General features: G+C 39.0%; 1 protein-coding gene across 6 annotated transcripts in view; it reads right to left on the bottom strand.

The window, feature by feature from the left end:
- Positions 1-1,244: 1,244 nt before the first annotated feature.
- The window catches only part of g2e3 (G2/M-phase specific E3 ubiquitin protein ligase), a 70,540-nt gene continuing 48,800 nt past the window's right edge, over positions 1,245-22,984 (bottom strand). The window contains exons 10-15 of one of the 6 annotated variants that reach the window (XM_023800697.2): positions 6,254-6,359; positions 5,823-6,133; positions 4,535-4,716; positions 4,254-4,426; positions 3,211-3,422; positions 1,245-2,733 (exon numbers count right to left, since the gene is read on the bottom strand). In XM_023800697.2, the coding sequence (XP_023656465.1) occupies positions 2,486-2,733; positions 3,211-3,422; positions 4,254-4,426; positions 4,535-4,716; positions 5,823-6,133; positions 6,254-6,359 (1,232 nt within the window). In that variant the 3' untranslated portion in view covers positions 1,245-2,485. Of the gene's footprint in view, positions 2,734-3,210; positions 4,427-4,534; positions 4,717-5,822; positions 6,134-6,253; positions 6,360-22,984 lie in introns of those variants that run through there. The other 5 variants (XR_002836805.2, XR_002836806.2, XM_023800698.2 and 2 more) reach the window with 5 other exon arrangements.

Genomic DNA, 22,984 nt, shown 5'->3' with positions numbered 1-22,984 from the left:
TCACTTCGCGGTTGCAGCCTCATTCTGGCCGAAAGCAATTCACATATTCAAAACTTCATATGGCAATATTATTCGTTTGCTGGATTATTTTTCTAGGACAGTACAAGATTTTCCAGGACACTTTACTTTTTCTGCTTGCATGTGTCTTCCAAGACTGGAAAATGGGTTGACTTTTTTCCACGTCTTCCGGGACACATGGGAACCCTGTTTTTTGGTCAGAAACTTCAATGCTTACAAGGGTAGATGAAGATGTTGGGGGTAATGAAAGTAGGCACTTCTTATTTTAGGAAAAAGAGGGAACATGGGGTGGAAATTAATTACAGGGAAAATCACCCTTCTCAGCTTTCTTCTACAAGCCAATGTTAACGTGCTGTAGTGGGGACTGGCAAAGTTGAGTTGAGACCACAAAGTTAAGGTTGGAGTAGGTGTGGGCCTTTGACAACACCGACTCTCGAGCAGTTTGATGCCAAGTTACAGGATGAAAACCAGCACCTCCAAACCCAAAACTGTGGAACTCTAGGAAAAAGAGTATAATGTTCCTTTCAGGTAGTGGTGGGGGAGCAGGGGTCTAGCTGTAGTGACTGTGTTTAAGTACTTTCAGATCTCGCTCACCAGTAACAAAGAACATGAGATCATAGCCACTGTGGCCCGCACCAGGTGAAATGCTATGAAGATCCTTGGATCGGTAGATGTGTACAAACTAGGTCAGTGTTACCCAGCACCGTTCTCTGGGACCCCAAGACAATCCACATTTTTGCTCCTGGCCATTTTCCAGCCAATCAAGATTCCCAAATACCTGGCACGAGTGTGTTGGGAACTGGGAAACAGCAAAAACGTGAAATGATTGGGGGTCTCAAAGGACTGGGTTGGGAAATACTGGACTAAACTATTCACAAAATAATTTCATCAGGCCTCTTACAAAGAAGGAAGATTCACTTCAATTTTAAAATTCAGGAAAGATTCTAGTTAATTTTTATCTCAAAACTAAGCTTACATGATATTTATCCATTATCCATTTCCAAACACACAATTTTCATATCAAAAGTTAACCCATTACAATCCAGCAAATCAGATAAAAATATAAAATGAGAATACTTTAAAGTTTAAATACTACACGTGCAAAAAGGATGAGTAAGCAATGGTTACAAAGGAGTCTACCAAAAATTTTACTACTACTAATATTACATTAGATGTAAATTCCATAGTGCAGTAATACAGCAGGAAAAAAAGCACCAACAATGCACTTGCTTTTAACGTTTTGTTTTTAATAATTATTTAAAAATAACTGTTATACTGTGTTCTTACAGTTTCAGCAGCTAGCACTCTTATGCCATTCCCACCCCACTCTAAAATCAGAATAGAGGAAAACTCACTGTAGCTTCTAAACCAGGCATGCAGAACATTCTCCTGAAAAGGAGTAAAATGGTCTAGAGGTTGGAGAGTTAACTTTAAATTACAAACAGATTTACACTAGATGAATTTATATTCGGATGTTAATAGCAAGATTAAAGCAATTAATAAAGTAGCAGGAAGGGGCAAATACTGCAATCCCTAAAGAATTACACTTCCACTAGACCTATACTAGATGGTAGTTTCTTCAGACACTAAGAACAGAGCTGCTACTTCACATGAACGTCTTACAACAGAGCAATGGGAAGCTAGATCACTAAAATTAAAATCAGTCCTCTCAAAACCCTCATATTTAATTAGTATAAAAACACAAAACACTGAGGGATGTGCAGCATTATCAATAAAACAAAGCAAAATTTAAAAAAAATCCACACAGAAACTAACAGCATTATTGCATGCATAATATATGTGAAAAACCATACCTCATATAGCATAAATAAAACAGGCCTAGTAGATATCCTCAGTTTGGATGCAAGTCATCTGTAAAGTGCCATCAGCAGACTGACTAATTGAATGAAACTTTGTCCATTACACCTATTCTCAACAAACTATAGTGTGATATTAAGATAAAAACAAAACAAACTAGCAGTAACACAGATTATCTTTATAAGTCATTTATATTGCATTTCAGAAATATACATTTGCAACCTTCTGGAAAATTATTTGCCCAATAAAACAGAAAAAAACAATGACTAACATTGTAAAAATAATCGGGAAAGACTAGACTGTACATTTCTTGATACCATTTCAATAATCTACAAATATATATCTAACTGGTAATTAATAGAAATTCTACTCAACATGTGGTTATATATATGTAACACTACAATGTAAATGAACACATGTATAAATATACCATACACCCACAAGAATAAAAATCAGGTGATTTTTTTTTTTATATTAAAGCTCAGTGAGTTCGGTGTTTATAGAAATTAATGCTGAAAAAAACAAAGGGCTCGCTGCATGGTCAGTATGAAAATGACTGTATTCCATATCCTTAAGATTGCAGATGAATTAAAAAAAATTGTGAATTCTAACATAGGATGACCCTTCACATTGTTTAGTAACAAAAATATTATAGAGTCTGCATCATCGTAAGCTGACATACTGCATACTCCATGTGTTTCTTAAAGATCTCATACGAGGTGAGCACAGGAAGCACAATGTGGTTGCAGCTAGGGTGGCGTTCAGGAAACACACCTACAGAGATCTGTGGGTGTAGAAATGAAAGACTGGGGGCAGGATTAAATCCTACTGCAGGGACCGCATCTGCTGAAGTAGAAAAAATGAGGATATCCTCTAATGTTGTTGCACACCTGCCCTCTGAAAGACAATAAGTCAACATGGGCTATTAAAAAACAAGACCTTGACATCAAACATACTTGTTTCATACGGGAAGGAGTCATTGAAGGAATTTAAAGGGGCTCCATTATGCTTTTCAGTTTTCCCCTGTCCCCTGTAGTGTGTCAAATAGCTTTATATGCATGTAAATGGTCTGCAGAGTTTTAAGGCCCAAAAGTACATACACCAAAAGGAGTAACTCATCAGAACTACAGAAAACACACTTTTCTAATCTTTTCTAACACTGGGTTCACTGGAGGTGAGGCTAAAAGCTCAAATCTGTATATTTCACTGTTTATAAACAGAGTGAATAGAGATGTACAGTATGAAAAAGAATGATTTGTAATGCTGAAGCATATAAATCTATTCCAGTACACCACAAAATAAAATTATGAACAGTGAAAATTAGTATAATAGGGCCTTGAAATTAGAACATCTAAAACGTTTCATATATCGTACCTTCACATTCATGCAAGTACTGCCTCCAGAAACCCACTACTGTTCTTTCTTTCTTTTTCTTCTCCTCATTAACAGAGAACTGGACAGAGAAAAGGCTATCCATTGTACCAGCTGACATCTTTTCAGGTGAGGAGCAAAACAGATCACAGAACGGTCCAGGGAACATTTGGATTTGTTCAAAGAGACCCAAAGTATTCAGACCCTCACGAAATCTAAAACACAAAATAAAATCGTTAGCATTATGTGAATCAAGCAGCTTCTAGGCTTGGGCAGTATGACAGTATCATGGCTTTGATATTTAGAAATTCAAAGGCATTACTTTTAATACTGTCAAAAATATAGACACTTCTCTTTCTATTAAACAGATACGGAGATGCTATATTGAGACAATGTTTTGTACTGCATGAAATAAAAAATAAAATTAAAAAGTCCAAGAATGCATAAGTAAAGGTTCATACCACAAAAACGAAATATGCCATGTACACACTGTAAACTGTTGGAGTATGTGTGGCATACGTGAAACCTAGTGTGGATGTGGCTGCAAATCGGCCAATGACAGAGGTGTCAAACAATCTTTTCAATTAGTTGTCTCCTCGTTCCCCTAGTGCTCAACTTCCACAATGATGGGCCCATCTAGGCTCTCTTTGACTCTAGAGTTTACAGTAGCCTACATGATTTACATTTTTTCAAAATACAGTCCAATACTGTATACCAGTGTGAAATGTGTAGAAGGTGTGACAATATGTGACGAAAAACAGACACCGCCCAAGCCTAATCGTTTCCTACCTTGAGCACCTCAAAGTTCAAATTCAAAAGAACATCAGCTTCCCAAGAAAACCTTCATCTTGATGAATACAGTGATCGCAGATGAATGGTAACAGGATTAAATTTAAAATCTTCTCATTGTATTTTTACAGATTCACCACCTTCAGTAGTTTTACTCCAAAAAAACATGAAAAAATTCTCAGATGATCTGAATGAATAAAACTGATATTTCTCCATTACAATTAAACACACATTTAGAAAATATCTTTTGTACTAACCTTTGAAGTGGCAATTGCATTCTTGTTATAAAATGAAAGGTCACAATATCATCCACTAGCTGCTGTTTGTCAGAAAGGCAATTCATTTGTCTCAAACATCCAGCTACTTTCAGATATTCTGTTGAGGAACTGACTGCCTCTTTTAATTCCTTTAAAGATCGGGCATCTCTTATCTGGGGAGAAATGTGGACATTTTTAAATAAATTTAAATAAATCACAAGTATGCCGATTTCAAACAGATAAATATCAGAACTGATGCACTGCAGACTTGTTTTGCATACCTTCTTCACTTTTTCTGCTAAAACGTTGTCCACCATGTCTCTCACTGTCAGGGGGCTATCGCTGGGAAAGTTGAAAAGGCATTTGTACAAAGCTCTAGAGAAGAACCTTGGTGGTGGTCCCCCATGGACAAGACTTAGAGCCAGAGTACATCCTGCATCAAAGTACAGGTCATCTCGTAGAGCTGCAGAGAGAATAAGCAAAGCAAAGTTGAACACAACCTATTGAAACAGTCCTCCAAATCTTAGCTAGTCAGAAATGTGACAATCAAATAAATTAGACATAAGCATTCACCCAAAGTGGGGGTGAGCACTGACTAGACCTGAGTTCATCAAATCAGCTTTTCAGATGAATACTGGTCATAACTAACAAGACTGAGCTTGAATGTAAACATGCTTGTTGTACAATTTTATGCACACTAGAAAAGTATTCCTATTGAGTTGAATTGCTGTCAACTCAAAATGCTAAACCAGTATCTTGTTACAGCAGAGATCACCTCTTGTCATAGCTATTAAGCTAGAAACACAAAAATGGTCAATGTGCATCTGAAAAAAAATCCTGACTTGGTTTTTTGTAAAAATAAAATAAAATCCCGTTATAGTGGACTTAATGGAATTTTGCTTATAACAGACAAACAATTTGGTCCTCAGGGCCGCTTTAAGCTGTAGTTTTGTTCAGCTATAATGGACATGCAGGCTCCGCCTACAAGCTGGTGATATCCAGCACAGATACGTAGTCAGGATTATTAATAGTCACACATCTGGTCAGGTAAAGTTGGATTACTATATGTACAATATAATAGTCTATACCACAAATGTGTCTGCTGGGGTGTGGCATGAGTAAATGTGTCCTGTAGTTGTGTTCTGGGCATACAGCAACTCTGAACATAACAGACTGTTTTGCCAGGTCCCTTGAAGCCCGTTATAACGAGATTTTACTGTAGGAATGTCGGAAAAGTGAGTATTGAATATTTGCCATGGTCACTCAATGTACAAGCCATTTCGAGACTTTGGAAAAGCTCATTTGTAAAGTCAGGTGGTAAAGTCTGTTGGAGATCCATGAGCCTGAACCTGCCCCGTATTAAGTAAAATTCTGTAAAAATATTTTCAAAGTCATGAAGAAAAAGCATAAATTAACAAGATGGATTTCAGAATTTCATGAATCATTACTGAATCAGCAAAAACCAGTATTATGATTACTCATGAAATTGATATTGTTCTCTCCCTTAATAAAGACATTAAGTTACTTTTGCCCCCCGCCCCCCCAAAAAAAAGTATAGCAATATTTTACCTTGAGAATCCAAAGCTAAGTTTTTCTTGTTTTCAGGACCCTGAAAGACTGACAAGTTTTGCAAGTCCTGCACCAGAAGCCTTAAAAACCGGCGTAAGTTCCCAGAACCTACATCCTCGCTGTGCAGTTTATCTCCAGGAAAAGTCACAGTCATGGTGTGGTGTGGGTCAAAGTCATTCTGTCTCAAAATCTGTTGGGCAGCCTTTAAAACTCCATCTTTTTTTATCTCAACCAAAGTGAAATTGAGTGGTGATATTTTTTTGGACAGACAGTGCAAGATCTCCTGAGGTGAATTCATCTGAAAAGAGGATCTGTTGGGAGGAAATAAATAAATAAATATACCAAAAAGCATGCTATGCTACTCATACTGCAGACACACATGAAAGCAATACTAAAACATGGGAGTTCTTTTAAAATGAGGCCATACATACTTTTTACAAATTATGGCAGAATGGAGAGAAGATTGTTGTCTTTTCAGCAGTCTTTTCTTCTCCTGTTCCCCTGATGTTGGAGATTTTATATGCTGACAGACAACACCTATAAAAAAAATTTAGAAAAAGAAAAATCACCAAATGTAATTGCAAGGTTTCTCAATCCTATCAGAAGTACGAAATTTCCAAGGTAAAATACTGTAATCAATTATATCACCCAAGATAATGTGATTAATCTTAAGTTTAGAGCCTATTCAAGACCACATATTTCCTATCCTATCCATCCATCCTCTACTTTCCTACATAAAGGTACTCAAGCAATATTTTGAAGATTGATGAGCTTCTACCCTGCAGCTAAAACCATTTTAGACTTGCATCTATATGAATGAAACAAATCCAGTGGTAATCCAAAAATCTTGGAAATCAGACAGGAAATACACTCACCTAAAGGATTATTAGGAACACCATACTAATACGGTGTTTGACCCCCTTTCGCCTTCAGAACTGCCTTAATTCTACGTGGCATTGATTCAACAAGGTGCTGAAAGCATTCTTTAGAAATGTTGGCCCATATTGATAGGATAGCATCTTGCAGTTAATGGAGATTTGTGGGATGCACATCCAGGGCACGAAGCTCCCGTTCCACCACATCCCAAAGATGCTCTATTGGGTTGAGATCTGGTGACTGTGGGGGCCATTTTAGTACAGTGAACTCATTGTCATGTTCAAGAAACCAATTTGAAATGATTCGAGCATTATCCTGCTGGAAGTAGCCGTCAGAGGATGGGTACATGGTGGTCATAAAGGGATGGACATGGTCAGAAACAATGCTCAGGTAGGCCGTGGCATTTAAACGATGCCCAATTGGCACTAAGGGGCCTAAAGTGTGCCAAGAAAACATCCCCCACACCATTACACCACCACCACCAGCCTGCACAGTGGTAACAAGGCATGATGGATCCATGTTCTCATTCTGTTTACGCCAAATTCTGACTCTACCATTTGAATGTCTCAACAGAAATCGAGACTCATCAGACCAGGCAACATTTTTCCAGTCTTCAACTGTCCAATTTTGGTGAGCTCGTGCAAATTGTAGCCTCTTTTTCCTATTTGTAGTGGAGATGAGTGGTACCCGGTGGGATCTTCCGCTGTTGTAGCCCATCCGCCTCAAGGTTGTGCGTGTTGTGGCTTCACAAATGCTTTGCTGCATACCTCGGTTGTAACGAGTGGTTATTTCAGTCAAAGTTGCTCTTCTATCAGCTTGAATCAGTCGGCCCATTCTCCTCTGACCTCTAGCATCAACAAGGCATTTTCGCCCACAGGACTGCCGCATACTGGATGTTTTTCCCTTTGCACACCATTCTTTGTAAACCCTAGAAATGGTTGTGCGTGAAAATCCCAGTAACTGAGCAGATTGTGAAATACGCAGACCGGCCCATCTGGCACCAACAACCATGCCACGCTCAAAATTGCTTAAATCACCTTTCTTTCCCATTCTGACATTCAGTTTGGAGTTCAGGAGATTGTCTTGACCAGGACCACACCCCTAAATGCATTGAAGCAACTGCCATGTGATTGGTTGATTAGATAATTGCATTAATGAGAAATTGAACAGGTCTTCCTAATATGACTTTGGTGATGGTCAACCATTTCTACATTGCAGGGGTTAGGACAGCAGGGCCCCAACAATCTAGAAAAACTGTGTAAATTCTTTGGCCCCCTTGGAGAGTGAAGAATTTTGAATTTTAGTACAGTTTATGGTACAAAAAGTTACGAGAACCACAACATACAAAGATCACTGCGAGATATCGCAAGAGGCTGCTGTAAACACACTTGGTGTCCTCCAAACTAGCACTGTACATACTTTTTATGCATTTATGAGTTATAGTCTGCTTGCCTTCATGTCCCATCTGCATCTTTTGCAAAACTTCCATAAACTCCCTAAAATAACTTAATTTATGCCAACCCCGCCATATATCAATACTGCAACGGGAAAAGTCAAGATGGAGAGTCGACTATAGTTAATGTAGCCAATGACATTGCCCATCATATGAGATGTGCCATGTGCCAGTAAATCTAAGGGTAAGGGAGTGTGTTTCATGATGAACAATACATGGTATAACCCCAAGAATGTTACATACATCTTTCACTCCTGTTCCCCTTGCTTGGAATATCTCTCGATTGTGTATCACCCTTTCCATTTTGAAAATGCACTTTTGCACACATTTCTCTGCGCTGCACACTACCATTGATGACAATGAAAAATGGATACAAACACATTCCAAAGTGTTTTTACTACCTCTTTTTACCCACAAACACTAGGGACAATCATAAATCATACTCATGCCTCACATTGAGTCGTGTGCACTTTCGCAAATTCATTATCAAGTGACAATGACAATAAAGATTATCTTATCTTAAACAGATAATACAACACAACATTAAAAACGTATAAAGGCAAACAAGAATGTGGACAAACTTTAGATGAAAATGCATGCGAAAACATGAAAAAACACAGTACAACGCATTGTGCTTTTCGGTTTCCCAAGTGTGAACATACTCTCAATGGAGATTCAATTTTATGGCTTTAATGATGAGTGTATTTAGCAGCTACAAGAACAAAAGATATTAAAAAGCTCTCCATACTACTGGAAATTTAATAAACATGAATAGACAAAATGGTGGTTTTGCGTATTCTGGTGGTTTAGAATAACGCCTGTGTGTTCTCTTCTACTAGCATTGTGCTAGTACCACCATGGTATACCATTGCACTTTGCAGTGTAAAACCACCATTTTGTTTCGTGATAATTTGAACTATTCCCATAGTTATGTGGTGATATTAAAGCAGAACATTTATTATAATGAATTGAAGTGTTTTAGAAATCATAAAGGTAGTTTTCTTAAAAGAAACTATGCGTCGATTTAAAATATTGATGTTGACCCATTTTCAGCGCTGACATCGACTAATCGCAGCAGCCCTACAACTTTTACTGTTTACTACTCTTCTCCAATTTCAGGAACCTGGGCCTGAATGCACCCCTCTGTGATAAGGTCCTAGGTCAGGGGTGGCCAATCTTATCCACAAAGGGCCGGGTGTGTATGCAGGTTTTTGGAATAACCTGTTGGTCAGCTGTTCAAACCCAGATATGAGGACTCTTCAGCCAATCAGTCCTCTAATTAGTAATCCAATTAGAGAGTTGCAGCGAAAACCCGCATACACACCAGCCCTTTGCGGATAAGATTGACCACCCCTGTCCTAGATCTTCTCATAGACAGACCCCAAGTGGTGAAGATGGGATCCTGTACTTCAGGTCCCATCACCCTCAATATCGGTGCCCCCCCAGTTTGCTTAATTTACTTTTACAATTCCTCTGTATCAAAATATTAATTGCTGCAAAAATAAATGGTAACCTTATCATTTAACCACATCATCTGAGATAACATAGTACATATTAACCATATAATATAGATTTTTTTGTGAAAATATTGTGCGTTCTGTGTAGGGCTGAGGGATATTTGACGTTTTTGCAACGTTTAAGAGTTGAAAATTATATAGCCAAACAGATCTTATCTAACAAAGTACGTCAAATAAGTTGGTGGTATGCCATTAGTTGTGCCAGCAGACACAAAGCAGTGCCGGCAATCACTTGCTTTGCTCAATACTGCTTCTGTGAAATAGAAAATATTTCCATACAGTGGAAGACTAATTTCTTTTCATGATCAGTTTGTTTTTCGCCTCTTCGCTAATTTTTGTTTAATATCTCATGACCACCACACGGCCAATGTCTGAGCCAAACAGCTAGAATGAATAGAATGATTGATTGAGGAAGAACATGGAGAGCTAATTTTTAAAATAAAAAATACTAGATAATACTAGATAATTATGAAAAGGAACCATTATTAGAATTCCAAAGCTTGCTAAATTTTCTTTCCTTTGACTGACCAAAAATGTTTTAGCGTAATATATTGTTTTGAACCCAGTACACTATTGTGGTCCTTGCGACATAATTGCATGTACATGAAATGCAATGTCAACATTGAATAAGCCTGTTAGGAGTGCAGTGGGTAGCACTGTTCCTGCACACCGCTGCTTTGTGTGTGTATAACCTAATTCATACTAAACTTTTCTACATGCACTTTTTGGCTGAGCATCTTCCACTCTGCAGCTTGAATTCATACTACATTTGACTGTGGATGGTCGCAGTCAGTACATGCATTTAGCAGTGACATTCCACCAGACCAGGAGACAGCAAATGTATTGCAACAAAGAAATACAAATGTGTGACCCTGCAATGGTTGGTTGGTTCCTGCTAAGCACCAAATGCGATGAATGTCTATTATAAATGATTACTCGATAAATCATTAGATTAAAATTGGTAGATTACTCAATTATTAATGCAATTAAGACAGCCCTAGTTGATATGCTTCTTCAGAAGACAATCAATATAAAAGTAACAATCATGTCATAATTAGGAATACAACCTTTAATTGACAGATATAAAAATGTTTAAATCCACATAGATTAAGATCAAGAATCAGGTATTTGTGTGTAAGTTCACATAAGCAGATTTCTACAGGAATGGCATCTAAAACAAAACCATAAAAGTAGTGATGCACTGATAAGGAAATTGCTGGCTGATACTGATTTTAAAAACACCCAGATACCGATTTTTTGGGAGGTTCTGTTAAACAAGGGAGATTCCACCAAAATAAAGTAAAAGATAAATTGTATTCCAAAAATATGAAAAGTATTCTTTGGTAAGAAAACACCAACTCTGGCATACAAGAGTCTCAGAGCATTACAATTGTATATACAGTGGTACCTTGGAATTAGAGGTCGACTGATGTATCGGTTTTGCCGATTAATCGGCACCGATAGTTGATTCCCGGAACTATCGGTTATCTGCAAAAATCCACGCCGATAGTTTTTCCGGGTTGCGTCAGAGCTGAAGCGGCTGAGAACAGTCCGTTGTCCTTATACAGTGCGAGAGCCAACATATATATCTATGGCAAGAGCCGCCTCTATAGGCGAAAATCGCTGTAAAGCACATGCTTTTGTTTTGACACGTGATACTGTTAGTTGCAAGGAGAGCGCAAGCTGCCTGGAGAGAGCGCGGTGCACGGACAACGCTGACACTTCAAATGCACGTTTAAAACACAGACAGCGAAAAGGTATGTATACAGTACACTACAGTACATGTTTTCATCTCAATATAAAGTAATTCATTTGTTGATTAGATTCTGCATTGGAGAAAGAACAGCAGTATGTTTGTCGACAAGGCTGAGAGGACGCTAACATTAGCAATACATCAAGCAGTTAAAATAATGTGGCAAAAATACACGCAAGTCCGACCCAAATGTTTAATGTCATGATTGTTACCATCAGGAATGCGTTCGATTTCAGTTCTTTTTATCTTCAGGCACAGGGTGCGAAACTTCGAAACAGTGAATCTTTTTGCGACGCAGTGTTTTACTGATTCGGAGTTTCATAAAAGCTCTGTTGATACTTTGCTCACCTTCTCTATGTAAGATATTTGTTGTTTGAAATGAAATCATCACTATTATAGGCCTAACTTACGATGTTTTTATTAAATTTGTTATCACGTAATACAGCTCCCTTCGTATTAAAACCATTTCTTGACGTGACACTCATTATCTGGTTCTTGCCTAAAAAGACGGGTATATAATGAGCGTTAACAGATTACACAAACAGTTTGGTCAACCTCTGCCTATGGAGAGAGAAAAAAGTTTTCAAAATAGAAGCAAATATAGTGGGAGACTACACATATAATATACATTTATAAAATTATGTAACATTCATTTAATACTCTGACATTTAAAGATGACCACTTTAGGCATGACTTTGGATTTATGTGAAATGGTTAATGTCTTACAGTGACATTACATTTAACTGAGGTTAATAAATGCTTTAGATGTATTGTTTATTGTTTGTTAATTTCAACATTTACTAATATATTTTTAAATTAAGTTTTGATCATTTTCATTTTATTAACATTTCATCTTCAATATTTTAATGTTTACCTTATTTTCAGATGGCAAAGGCTTTGAAGAAAGTGCCAGTGTGGGAGTATTTCACTGAAGTATCACCAGGGAAAGCACAGTGCAATATCTGTGACAAAATCATCAGCATGGGGGCATCAACGTCCACAAGTAAAAATACCACAAACATGTGGTCTCATCTAAAGCACGTCCATCCAGAAGTCAGCGAAGAAGCAAAGAAAAAAAGGGACAAGAAAGATCCTTCTCAGCCATTAGTGTCTCAACTTTTTGAACACAAGACAGGGTGGAAGGACACAGATCCAAGGTCTCTTAAAATTGATGTAGCAATCATTGAAATGATTGCCATTGACAACCAACCATTTTCTGTGGTTTCAGATGTTGGATTCAAGAGACTCATGTTCCTTATGGAACCCAGGTACAGAATTAACAGAACAAAAATGCTTGAAGACACCTACTCAAGGGTTTTGACAAAAATCAGAAGTGAAGTGATGAAGGACAAGGCCCCATTTATGGCGTTCACAACTGACTGTTGGTCTGGAGCTACAGAGTCCCTGATGAGCCTAACTGGGCATTTCATTTCTGAGGACTGGTCGAGAAGGCAAGTGGTGCTAAATGTCAAGCCTATGACTGGATCTCACACAGCCAGTTATATTCAAGAAACCTTCCTTAACATGTTAGGAGACAAGAACTAGTAGGTCTTTAACAGGACTAGTTAAGTTTCTCCTGTTTCACAAGTTCAAATTTGTTATTTGGAGTGCGTTTTATTATTCATTTTGTATGCAACTTTTTTTTATTTATTTGGAGTGTTACTTTTTGTTTCAGTTTGAAAGCATGTCTTTAATTTACCTCAATATTTATTAATATATTCATATTTATTTCATATAGCACATTTTCATGATTCAGTACTTTTTTTTGTTTGTTTTTTGTAATAAATTTTAGTTAGGGCTGGTCCGAATACCATTTTTTGAGCTTCGAGTATTCGGTAGTGATCAACATCGAATATTCGAAGCTTCGGTGGGAGGGGGCTGAATATATTCTTATCTCTAATAAAGGCAGGAATCTCTGTGTGTGTGTGTCTGTCTGTTGCATTTTTATGTCGAGAACCGTTCATCCAACTGCTGCGGACGCAAGGGAGTGCAAAGTCGCATTTTTGTGTAATATGGATACAGGCAAGTCGCGACACTTTCAGAATGAATAAAATTTTAATAAATGACAGAACAGCACGAGCCGAAAGCCGGGTGCTACATGCGGCCCGGGCAGGGTTTATATTATTTAAGAATGAACACTGCACTATAATACAAAATAAGAGGTCTGTTAGAGCAATACTTTAAATAAGGTAGCCCAACATTTATCAATTAACGAAGTTCAACGAATTTAATAAATAAAGAACACGCCAGCAGCATACTTTCAATAAAATCACACATTTTAATTAACGAACAGTTTAAATAAAATTAAATGAATTCCCTTAATAAAAACAGAAAACAACTTGTTGTGCTGTAGTGGTAGGCGAGTTTCAAATCGCATATTTGATACACTGCCTTTGTTTTGTCTTCAGTCAATATTAAAGTACTCCCACACAACTGAGGTCTTCGGCATTTTTGTCTTCTCTCTGAGATAAAATAAATCCATGGGCGTAAATCCCGGGGGGGACGGAGGGGACATGTCCCCCCCTATCCGAGGGTTGTCCCCCCAAAAAAAATTATAAAAAAAAAATAAATAAAAATCGCACTATTGTGAAAAATATATGTATGTATACCTAAAATAATTCTGTAAGTAGAAAAAAAAACAAACGCAAAAAAATGCATTTAGAAACAGTTGAGTTCCCCCTCCCCTTCCTCACAGTGGTTTGGCCAACTGCCTGCTTTCCCAGGTCATCTCACCTACTCTACACACACGAATCAGGTGTGTGGCTGCGGCTCAATTAATGTTGAACTCCAGTAAGTAGGGTATTTTATTCATTTTAAATAAAGCGATTCTCTTTAATGTAGTTGATGCAGACTCATTCATAAATTAATTGCGGCAAAAATGCTGATTACCGATGTAATTTTCCATGAATCTGCTATATTAGCGATTAAAATATTACTTATCTAGTTAACGTTTACAATACAAAATTGTTTACAATAGCTTGTTGCATATAGTGCACTGCAACTAACACGCCAAAGCCGTTTCCCATGCATTGTTTTATTTGTGACGACTTGGCATAATGTTAACTTAACATTAACGGCCACAATTAGCATATTGTTTAGCTGCGCATTTACTAAATGAGCACTGTGCTACGTCCGAACTGACCCCACTGTATTTTTTTTGTATAATCAATATCTATTATGCATTTAAACAGTCATGTTTAAATTTTATTGTATGTTGATGGCTTGACTGTAAACAACATAAACAATGCAATAAATAGTTTTGAAGAAAAATCTGCTTTGTCATTGAACCTGAGAAAAACTTTGAAAATAACCATAATGACGCAGTCTCCATGCTACAATAATAATGATAGAAGCAAAGTTTTTCATTGTGGGGACATATCTTTATAAGTACAATTTGACTGTATTATTTGTGTCCCCTTCAAAAATTGCTCATGAGAAATTTTATATTTATTGTCCCCCCCTACTGTTAAATGAAATTTACGCCCATGAGTAAATCACGATGTTGGCGTTGCCGCAACGGCTAGTCATTTAAGCGCGAATGAGAACCGTTTCGCAGGGATCGATGTCACGTGTTTTTTTTTTTTTCCCCCCCGAATATTCGAATCTCAAAATGAAAACTCAAATGCCATCCCTCCAATCGAATATTCTGGTCCAGCCCTAATTTTAGTACTATTTTACATGGAGTGTTGTGTTTTTATTTAGTTTTTTTTTTTATCCAGTATCCATTTTAAAAACTATCGGTAAATAGCAATCTAAAAAATAAACTAATAAAATAAATAAATAAAATGAATGTGTGCATGAAAAAAATCACACATCCAAAAGCAATATACGTGAAATAAATTGCAATCCTATACTCCGAAGTGAAAGCAGACACACATGCACCACCTTCAAGTCTCACTATAATTTCCTCTAAGTTCTAGAGTTTACGCTCACTACTTTCCTCTTTGGTTTGCTGCTATCACTGCTCACCTTTTAGGGGCCATGATTACTGTATCACTAAATGTACTGTAGATAAAGCACAAAAAAAAAAAATTCACACCGAATACAGGAACACAGCTTTCCATCCATCCATCCATTATCTACCGCTATTCTGGGTTGGGTCACAGGGGCAGCAGTCTAAGCAGGAAAACCCAGACTTTCCTCTCCCCGGCCACTTCATCCAGCTCCTCTGGGAGACATAGTCTATCCAGCATGTCCTGCGTCTTCCCCGGGGCCTCCTTCTAGTGGGACATGCCCGGAGCACCTCACCAGGGAGGCATCCAGGAGGCATCCTGACCAAATGCCTGAGCCACCTCATCTGGCTCCTCTCATTGCAGAGGAACAGTGGCTCTACTCCGAGTCCCTCCCGAATGACCAAGTTTCTCACCCTATCTCTAAGGGAGAGCCCAGCCACCCTGCGGAGGAAACCCATTTCGGCCGCTTGTATTCGCGACCTCCCTCTTTTGGTCACTATCCACAGCTCATGATCATAGGTGAGGGTATGAACGTAGATCGACTGGTAAATCGAGAGCTTTGCCTTTTGGCTCAGCTCTTTCTTCACCATGGCAGACCGATGCAGCGCCCGCATCACTGCTGATGCCGCACCGATCCACCTGTCGATCTCCCGCTCCATCCTTCCTTCACTCATGAATAAGACCCCGAGATACTTAAACTCCTCCACTTGGGGAAGGACCCCCTCCCCGACCTGGAGAGAGCACTCAACCCTTTTCCGGCTGAGGACCATGGTCTCAGATTTGGAGGTACTGATTTTCATCCCAGCCGCTTCACACTCGGCTGCGAACTGCTCCAGTGAGAGCCGAAGGTCACAGTCTGATGAGGCCAACAGAACCACATCATCTGCAAAAAGCAGAGACCTAATCCTGAGGTCACCAAATCGGACACCCTCAACGCCCTGTCTGCACCTAGAAATTCTGTCCATAAAAGTTATGAACAGAATCGGTGATAAAGGGCAGTCCTGGCGGAGTTCAACCCTCACTGGAAACGAGTCCGACTTACTGCCGACAATGCAGACCAAGCTCTGACACCGGTTGTACAGGGACTGAACAGCCCTTATAAGGTAGCCTGGCACCCCGGACTCCCCGAGGGACGCGGTCGAATGCCTTCTCCAAGTCCACAAAGCACAAGTAGACTGGTTGGGTAAACTCCCACGCTCCCTCCAGGACCTTGCTGAGAGTATGGAGCTGGTCCACTATTCCACAGCCAGGGTGAAAACCACACTGCTCCTCCTGAATCCGAGGTTCGACTATCTGACGGACCCTCCTCTCTAGCACCCCTGAATAGACCTTACCAGGGAGGCTGAGGAGTGTGATCCCCCTATAGTTGGAACAAACCCTCAGGTCCCCCATCTTGAAGAGGGGGATCACCACCCCAGTCTGCCAATCCAGAGGCACAGCCCCAAATGTCCACGCGATGCTGCAGATGCGTGTCAACCAAGACAGCCAAGCAACATCCAGAGCCATGAGGAACTCCAGAAGGTCTGTTTGCCTGTGTGCCAGCCCATCAGAGATGTGACTCGATCTGATCAGTACATCTCTAATGAAAATTATTAGTTTTAAACACACACATACAGGCATGTCTATATAGTGGTTTAAACAATCAAGGTTATTCATGATAATGAATGATAACGATCAATTCAGGTGGAGGGTTTACCTGTCCTTAAGTATAAAAACCCACACAATTTTGGTTTGCTTCTTTTAATACTTTAAGTGCAATATGGGACAATCAAAATATTTCAAGAGCTGGAAAAGCTCACAAGACTGGAAATGATTACAAAAGGATTTCTGAAGACTTGAACCTCCAACAGTCCACATTCTGATAGTTTACAAATTGAAGAAATTCAGTCTTTGCTACTCTCCATACAACGCTTAAAAAATCACTAGCCCAACATCCCAGGAAAGGTTTCTTGTGGGACTACCAAAATGTTGTACCCTGCCTGAAGGGCTATCAAAAATCGTCCACCCAAGAAAAATAAAACTGCCTCCTTAATTTGCCTTTTTTGGTCGTTCGGATCTGCTATTTAGAGGATAATTTTGACCACTGAACAAACAAGCTGTCATGGTGGTCAGTCCAATAGGAAGTACACTCACCTAAAGGATTATTAGGAACACCTGTTCAATTTCTCATTAATGCAATTATCTAATCAACCAATCACATGGCAGTTGCTTCAATGCATTTAGGGGTGTGGTCCTGGTCAAGACAATCTCCTGAACTCCAAACTGAATGTCAGAATGGGAAAGAAAGGTGATTTAAGCAATTTAAGCGGTCCGAGTATTTCACAATCTGCTCAGTTACTGGGATTTTCACGCACAACCATTTCTAGGGTTTACAAAGAATGGTGTGCAAAGGGAAAAACATCCAGTATGCGGCAATCCTGTGGGTGAAAATGCCTTGTTGATGCTAGAGGTCAGAGGAGAATGGGCCGCCTGATTCAAGCTGATAGAAGAGCAACTTTGACTGAAATAACCACTCGTTACAACCGAGGTATGCAGCAAAGCATTTGTGAAGCCACAACACGCACAACCTTGAGGCGGATGGGCTACAACAGCAGAAGACCCCACCGGATACCACTCATCTCCACTACAAATAGGAAAAAGAGGCTACAATTTGCACGAGCTCACCAAAATTGGACAGTTGAAGACTGGAAAAATGTTGCCTGGTCTGATGAGTCTCGATTTCTGTTGAGACATTCAAATGGTAGAGTCAGAATTTGGCGTAAACAGAATGAGAACATGGATCCATCATGCCTTGTTACCACTGTGCAGGCTGGTGGTGGTGGTGTAATGGTGTGGGGGATGTTTTCTTGGCACACTTTAGGCCCCTTAGTGCCAATTGGGCATCGTTTAAATGCCACGGCCTACCTGAGCATTGTTTCTGACCATGTCCATCCCTTTATGACCACCATGTACCCATCCTCTGACGGCTACTTCCAGCAGGATAATGCTCGAATCATTTCAAATTGGTTTCTTGAACATGACAATGAGTTCACTGTACTAAAATGGCCCCCACAGTCACCAGATCTCAACCCAATAGAGCATCTTTGGGATGTGGTGGAACGGGAGCTTCATGCCCTTGATATGAACCCCACAAATCTCCATCAACTGCAAGATGCTATCCTATCAATATGGGCCAACATTTCTAAAGAATGCTTTCAGCACCTTGTTGAATCAATGGCACGTAGAATTAAGGCAGTTCTGAAGGCGAAAGGGGGTCAAACACCGTATTAGTATGGTGTTCCTAATAATCCTTTAGGTGAGTGTATATGGTCTTTCTATATCACGGATTTTCACCTATCGCTAATGGGTCTGGAACGTGACTTCCGCGATAGGCGGGCATCCAGACCCATTAGCGATAGGTGAAAATCCGCAATATAGAAAGACCATATACATAAACTTTTTTATAGTTTAAGCCTTAAAATACCATTCATGTTCTCATTCTGTTTATGCCAAATTCTGACTCTACCATTTGAATGTCTCAACAGAAATAGAGACACCAGGCAACATTTTTCCAGTCTTCAACTGTCCAATTTTGGTGAGCTCGTGCAAATTGTAGTCTCTTTTTCCTATTTGTAGTGGAGATGAGTGGTACCCGGTGGGGTCTTCTGCTGTTGTAGCCCATCCGCCTCAAGGTTGTGCGTGTTGTGGCTTCACATAAACTTAATTATAGTTATAGTAAAATACATAAACTTTTTTATAGTTTAAGCCTTAAAATATATAGTCAGGGTTCCCGCTGCCGCTCGTCACTTTCGTCATTGACGAAAACGGAACCCATGGTGGCGAAGAAAAATGGCATCAAATCGTCACTCTGGCGAATTCAATTTTCAAATGACGAATTTTGAATTTTTGAAAAGTCGAATTTCATTTTTTCCCAATTTTCTACCGTAGCACCCGTAGCGCCTAATCAAAACTGTCCCGGCGCCCCGGACACACGATCGTCGATCATCCATGTCAAATGAGCATGGGCCGTTCTAAAAGTAGCAAATGTTATCGATCGGTGTGGGGACAATCTAAAACGCTTAATGTGAAAACGCTTAATGTGGTTTAATGTACCAAAATAGCGACCAATAATCACCAAATTTCGCACACACACACACACACCTGGTCATAAAGACTTTCACCTGACAAAAAATCAAAACCGAAATACAAGGATATGGACTTTATTTTACGTTAAGCGTTTTCCCCTCCATTGACGCCCATTATAAGGAAAAGTACCAAGACAGCCACCAAAAATTACTATATTTCTCACACATATATCTGGTCATAAACACTTTCACCTGACAAGAAATCTAAACCGAAATGCTAAGAATAAGGACATTATACTACGTTAAGCGTTTTCCCCTCCATTGATGCCCATTATAAGGAAAAGGCTTAATGTAAAATAAAGTCCATATTCCTTGTATTTCGGTTTAGATTTTTTGACAGGTGAAAGTGTTTATGACCAGATATATGTGTGAGAAATTTGGTGATTTTTGGTGGCTGTCTTGGTACTTTAAGTTACATTAAGCATTTTCCTTATAATGGGCGTCAATGGAGGGGAAAACGCTTAACGTAAAATAAAATCCATATTCCTTGTATTTCGGTTTTGATTTTTTGTCAGGTGAAAGTCTTTATGATGACCAGATGTGTGTGTGCGAAATTTGGTGATTATTGGTCGCTATTTTGGTACATTAAACCACATTAAGCGTTTTCACATTAAGCATTTTAGAATGTCCCTCTCAAAGGTACTATGAAACACCGGGAAAGTATTAGCTTACCTTATATATATAGTAATTAGAACATAATTTCCGAAATGCGTACTATACAACATGTTTTCAGCACGCCAGCACGCAAATTTTTACACAGTATTCACGATTCTCCCAACCTTATCAAGTAGACTCGTGACTTGCCCATGCCGTTAGTTGACCAATCACAGTGTGATTGTCAGAAGAGATGTATATTCAGTGAGTTTAATGATTAATTTATTAAGAAGCGGTGAGAGAGTGACTAAAAAAAACGGATGCTGAAAAAAAGTGAAGAATTTGATTAGTGGAAGCAAAAATACAAAGAAAAGTGAAGAATTGAAATCAAACTCCAGGGGGAACCCTGTATAGTGATCCCCCACCTATCGCGAAAGTTATGTTCCAGACCCATCAGCGATAGGTGAAAATCCGCGATATAGAAAGACCATATACATAAACTTTTTTATAATTTAAGCCTTAAAATATATAGTGATCCCCGCCTATCGCGGAAGTTACGTTCCAGACCCATCAGCGATAGGTGAAAATCTGCGATATAGAAAGACCGTATACATAAACTATAATTGCAATTCTGTGTTATTAATAATCGTATATCAGAACTGTAATACGTAATACACCTTACATATGCCATGAGGTACCAAACTGTTTAATAAAAGCTGGATGGAACTTGAGAAAAAAATAATTGTGCTCTTTTTCCGAATTAACGAGATACGGTTTTCATGTAAAAAAAAAAATATATGCATGGTCTGTTTTTCTGAATTAACCTCAAAAACTCTCATTTCGCCTACTTTAGAGCTCAATTTCACTGCAACAATATCACACCTTAGATTAATCCAGTTTTATTTTGGTCTGAGTTAGAAACACTGGGAAATACTCGCAGCTTTAAGTAACATAGATGGCATTGTTATTAGTTTGTCGACTTTGGGCAGGTTTTGCGGTTGTTCAGATGGAAAGCCCATTCTGATCTGCAGAACATTGTAGTGTTTCTCCAGAATCAGTTGGAACAATATGGCATGCTTCACGGATACAAGATGATGTATCTGAAATGCATTCAGGCTGGCCATGTGGTGAGTCAAGAGACAATCAGACCATGTATTGTTTTAATGAAAACTGTATCTGTGTCTGCACTGTGACACACCCCCATTCGCCATTTTGAGTGTATCGCGGATGTTTCCACATTTGGTTAACAAACTTACTGTTTCATATTCAGTGTTTTTTTCTCTACAAAAATGTAACGTTTTATGGAACTTTATCAGTAATTTTAGTTAATAATTTTCATTACCAAAACACACCAGCCATTTAGGTGTTTAAGAATGGAAAAAACACCACAAAAATGTCATTGGACATAACTTTATTGGTAATGTTTAAAATAAAATATAAGCGGCAAGCAGGACACAGGCTCGGTATACAACGAGTTTATATAGATCCTTCCAGGCGTCATGTAAAACGTTAGAAACCGTACTTGCAAATATTTCTATACTTAAACAATAGTTGAGCATTGGTTTTACAGGGCACAGCACACAGTGACAACCTTATCCAGCATTGCGGCTTATAATCAGTGTTGGGTGTAATATTACATTTTTCAGTAACTAGTAGTGTAAGGCATTACTCGTCTAAAAATGGTAATATTATTACAGTTTTCCCGAGCTAGTTACTTGCGTTACATTTGCCAGTAGCACCTTCATCACACACAAGGCACACAACACAGAGAATAGAAGGGAATGGAACAGTGATTGGTCTGGGTTTGGCACGAGGTATCATTTACCATCACCGATTGATCGACACCCGGCAGCCGGCAGCAGAGCGGCACCCGCAAAGACAGATGGGGAAAAATGGAAGCGTCAACAACGGCAAGCTCTTTTTCAGAGGAAGATTCCCAGCAACAGAAAGCTAGTTTCGACGGGTGGAGATTGTCATTATTTTGAATATGTTCAACGGAAGGAAAATAACTTGACGGTGAAGTGCACACTCTGCCCGGGGAGAAAGCTGCTCTCCACCGCTTGTAACTCTACCTCCAACTTGAAGAAGCACCTGGCGACAGCACAGACACATCAAGCTCGTTGCGAAGCGACAGAGTGACATGAACGAGCAGCCCCACAAGCAGCAAAAACTTTCATTTGAACATAAAGTACTACCAACATCAAAATCCGAGATAAATAAGCTTGTTGCCTCGTACGTAGTAGAAGAAATGTTACCTCTTTCTACCGTCGAATCGCTGTCTTTTCGAAAGATAATCTGAAAAATACCGATAGCAGGGACAGACCAGCCGTTTTCCGACAGGAAAACCTTCACAATGTACCTAGATAAATGTTACTAAATGTAACTAGTAATATAACTAGTTACTTTCTCCAGGGAGTAATAAAGTAAAGTAAGGCATTACTATTTTTGAGAGTAATATGTAATATGTAATATATTACTTTTTTGAGTAACTAGCCCCAACACTGCTTATAATCCATGCACACGAATATACATGTACATGCACTGATACACGTATCATTACAGTTTTGCTGTTTACTTGTCTTTAAAAAGCATTCACTCTGTAACACTACTTTAACGCGAGCATATTAATCTATTTCTGCTGCCCTCCTTGCTAGCGTAGGTTAACCAATGTGAAAATACCCACTTTAGAACACAAAAAATGCAAATTGAGTAATATTACTCAAACAAAAAAGAACATCTTAATTGCCTTTATGAAAATGCCGAGAGCAAACACGCATGAAGAGAGATATCGTGTTGAAAGTGATCTCCTTCCGTCTCATTGCTGCAACCAAGGCCACCTGACACCTCTTCGTTACCTCCTGTACCTGCTGTCCATATCCTGTTTTCCAAGTG

This window comes from Paramormyrops kingsleyae, chromosome 14, assembly GCF_048594095.1.
Source record: "Paramormyrops kingsleyae isolate MSU_618 chromosome 14, PKINGS_0.4, whole genome shotgun sequence".
Classification (NCBI taxonomy): domain Eukaryota; kingdom Metazoa; phylum Chordata; class Actinopteri; order Osteoglossiformes; family Mormyridae; genus Paramormyrops; species Paramormyrops kingsleyae.
This window is presented reverse-complemented; position numbering and strand designations above follow the sequence as displayed.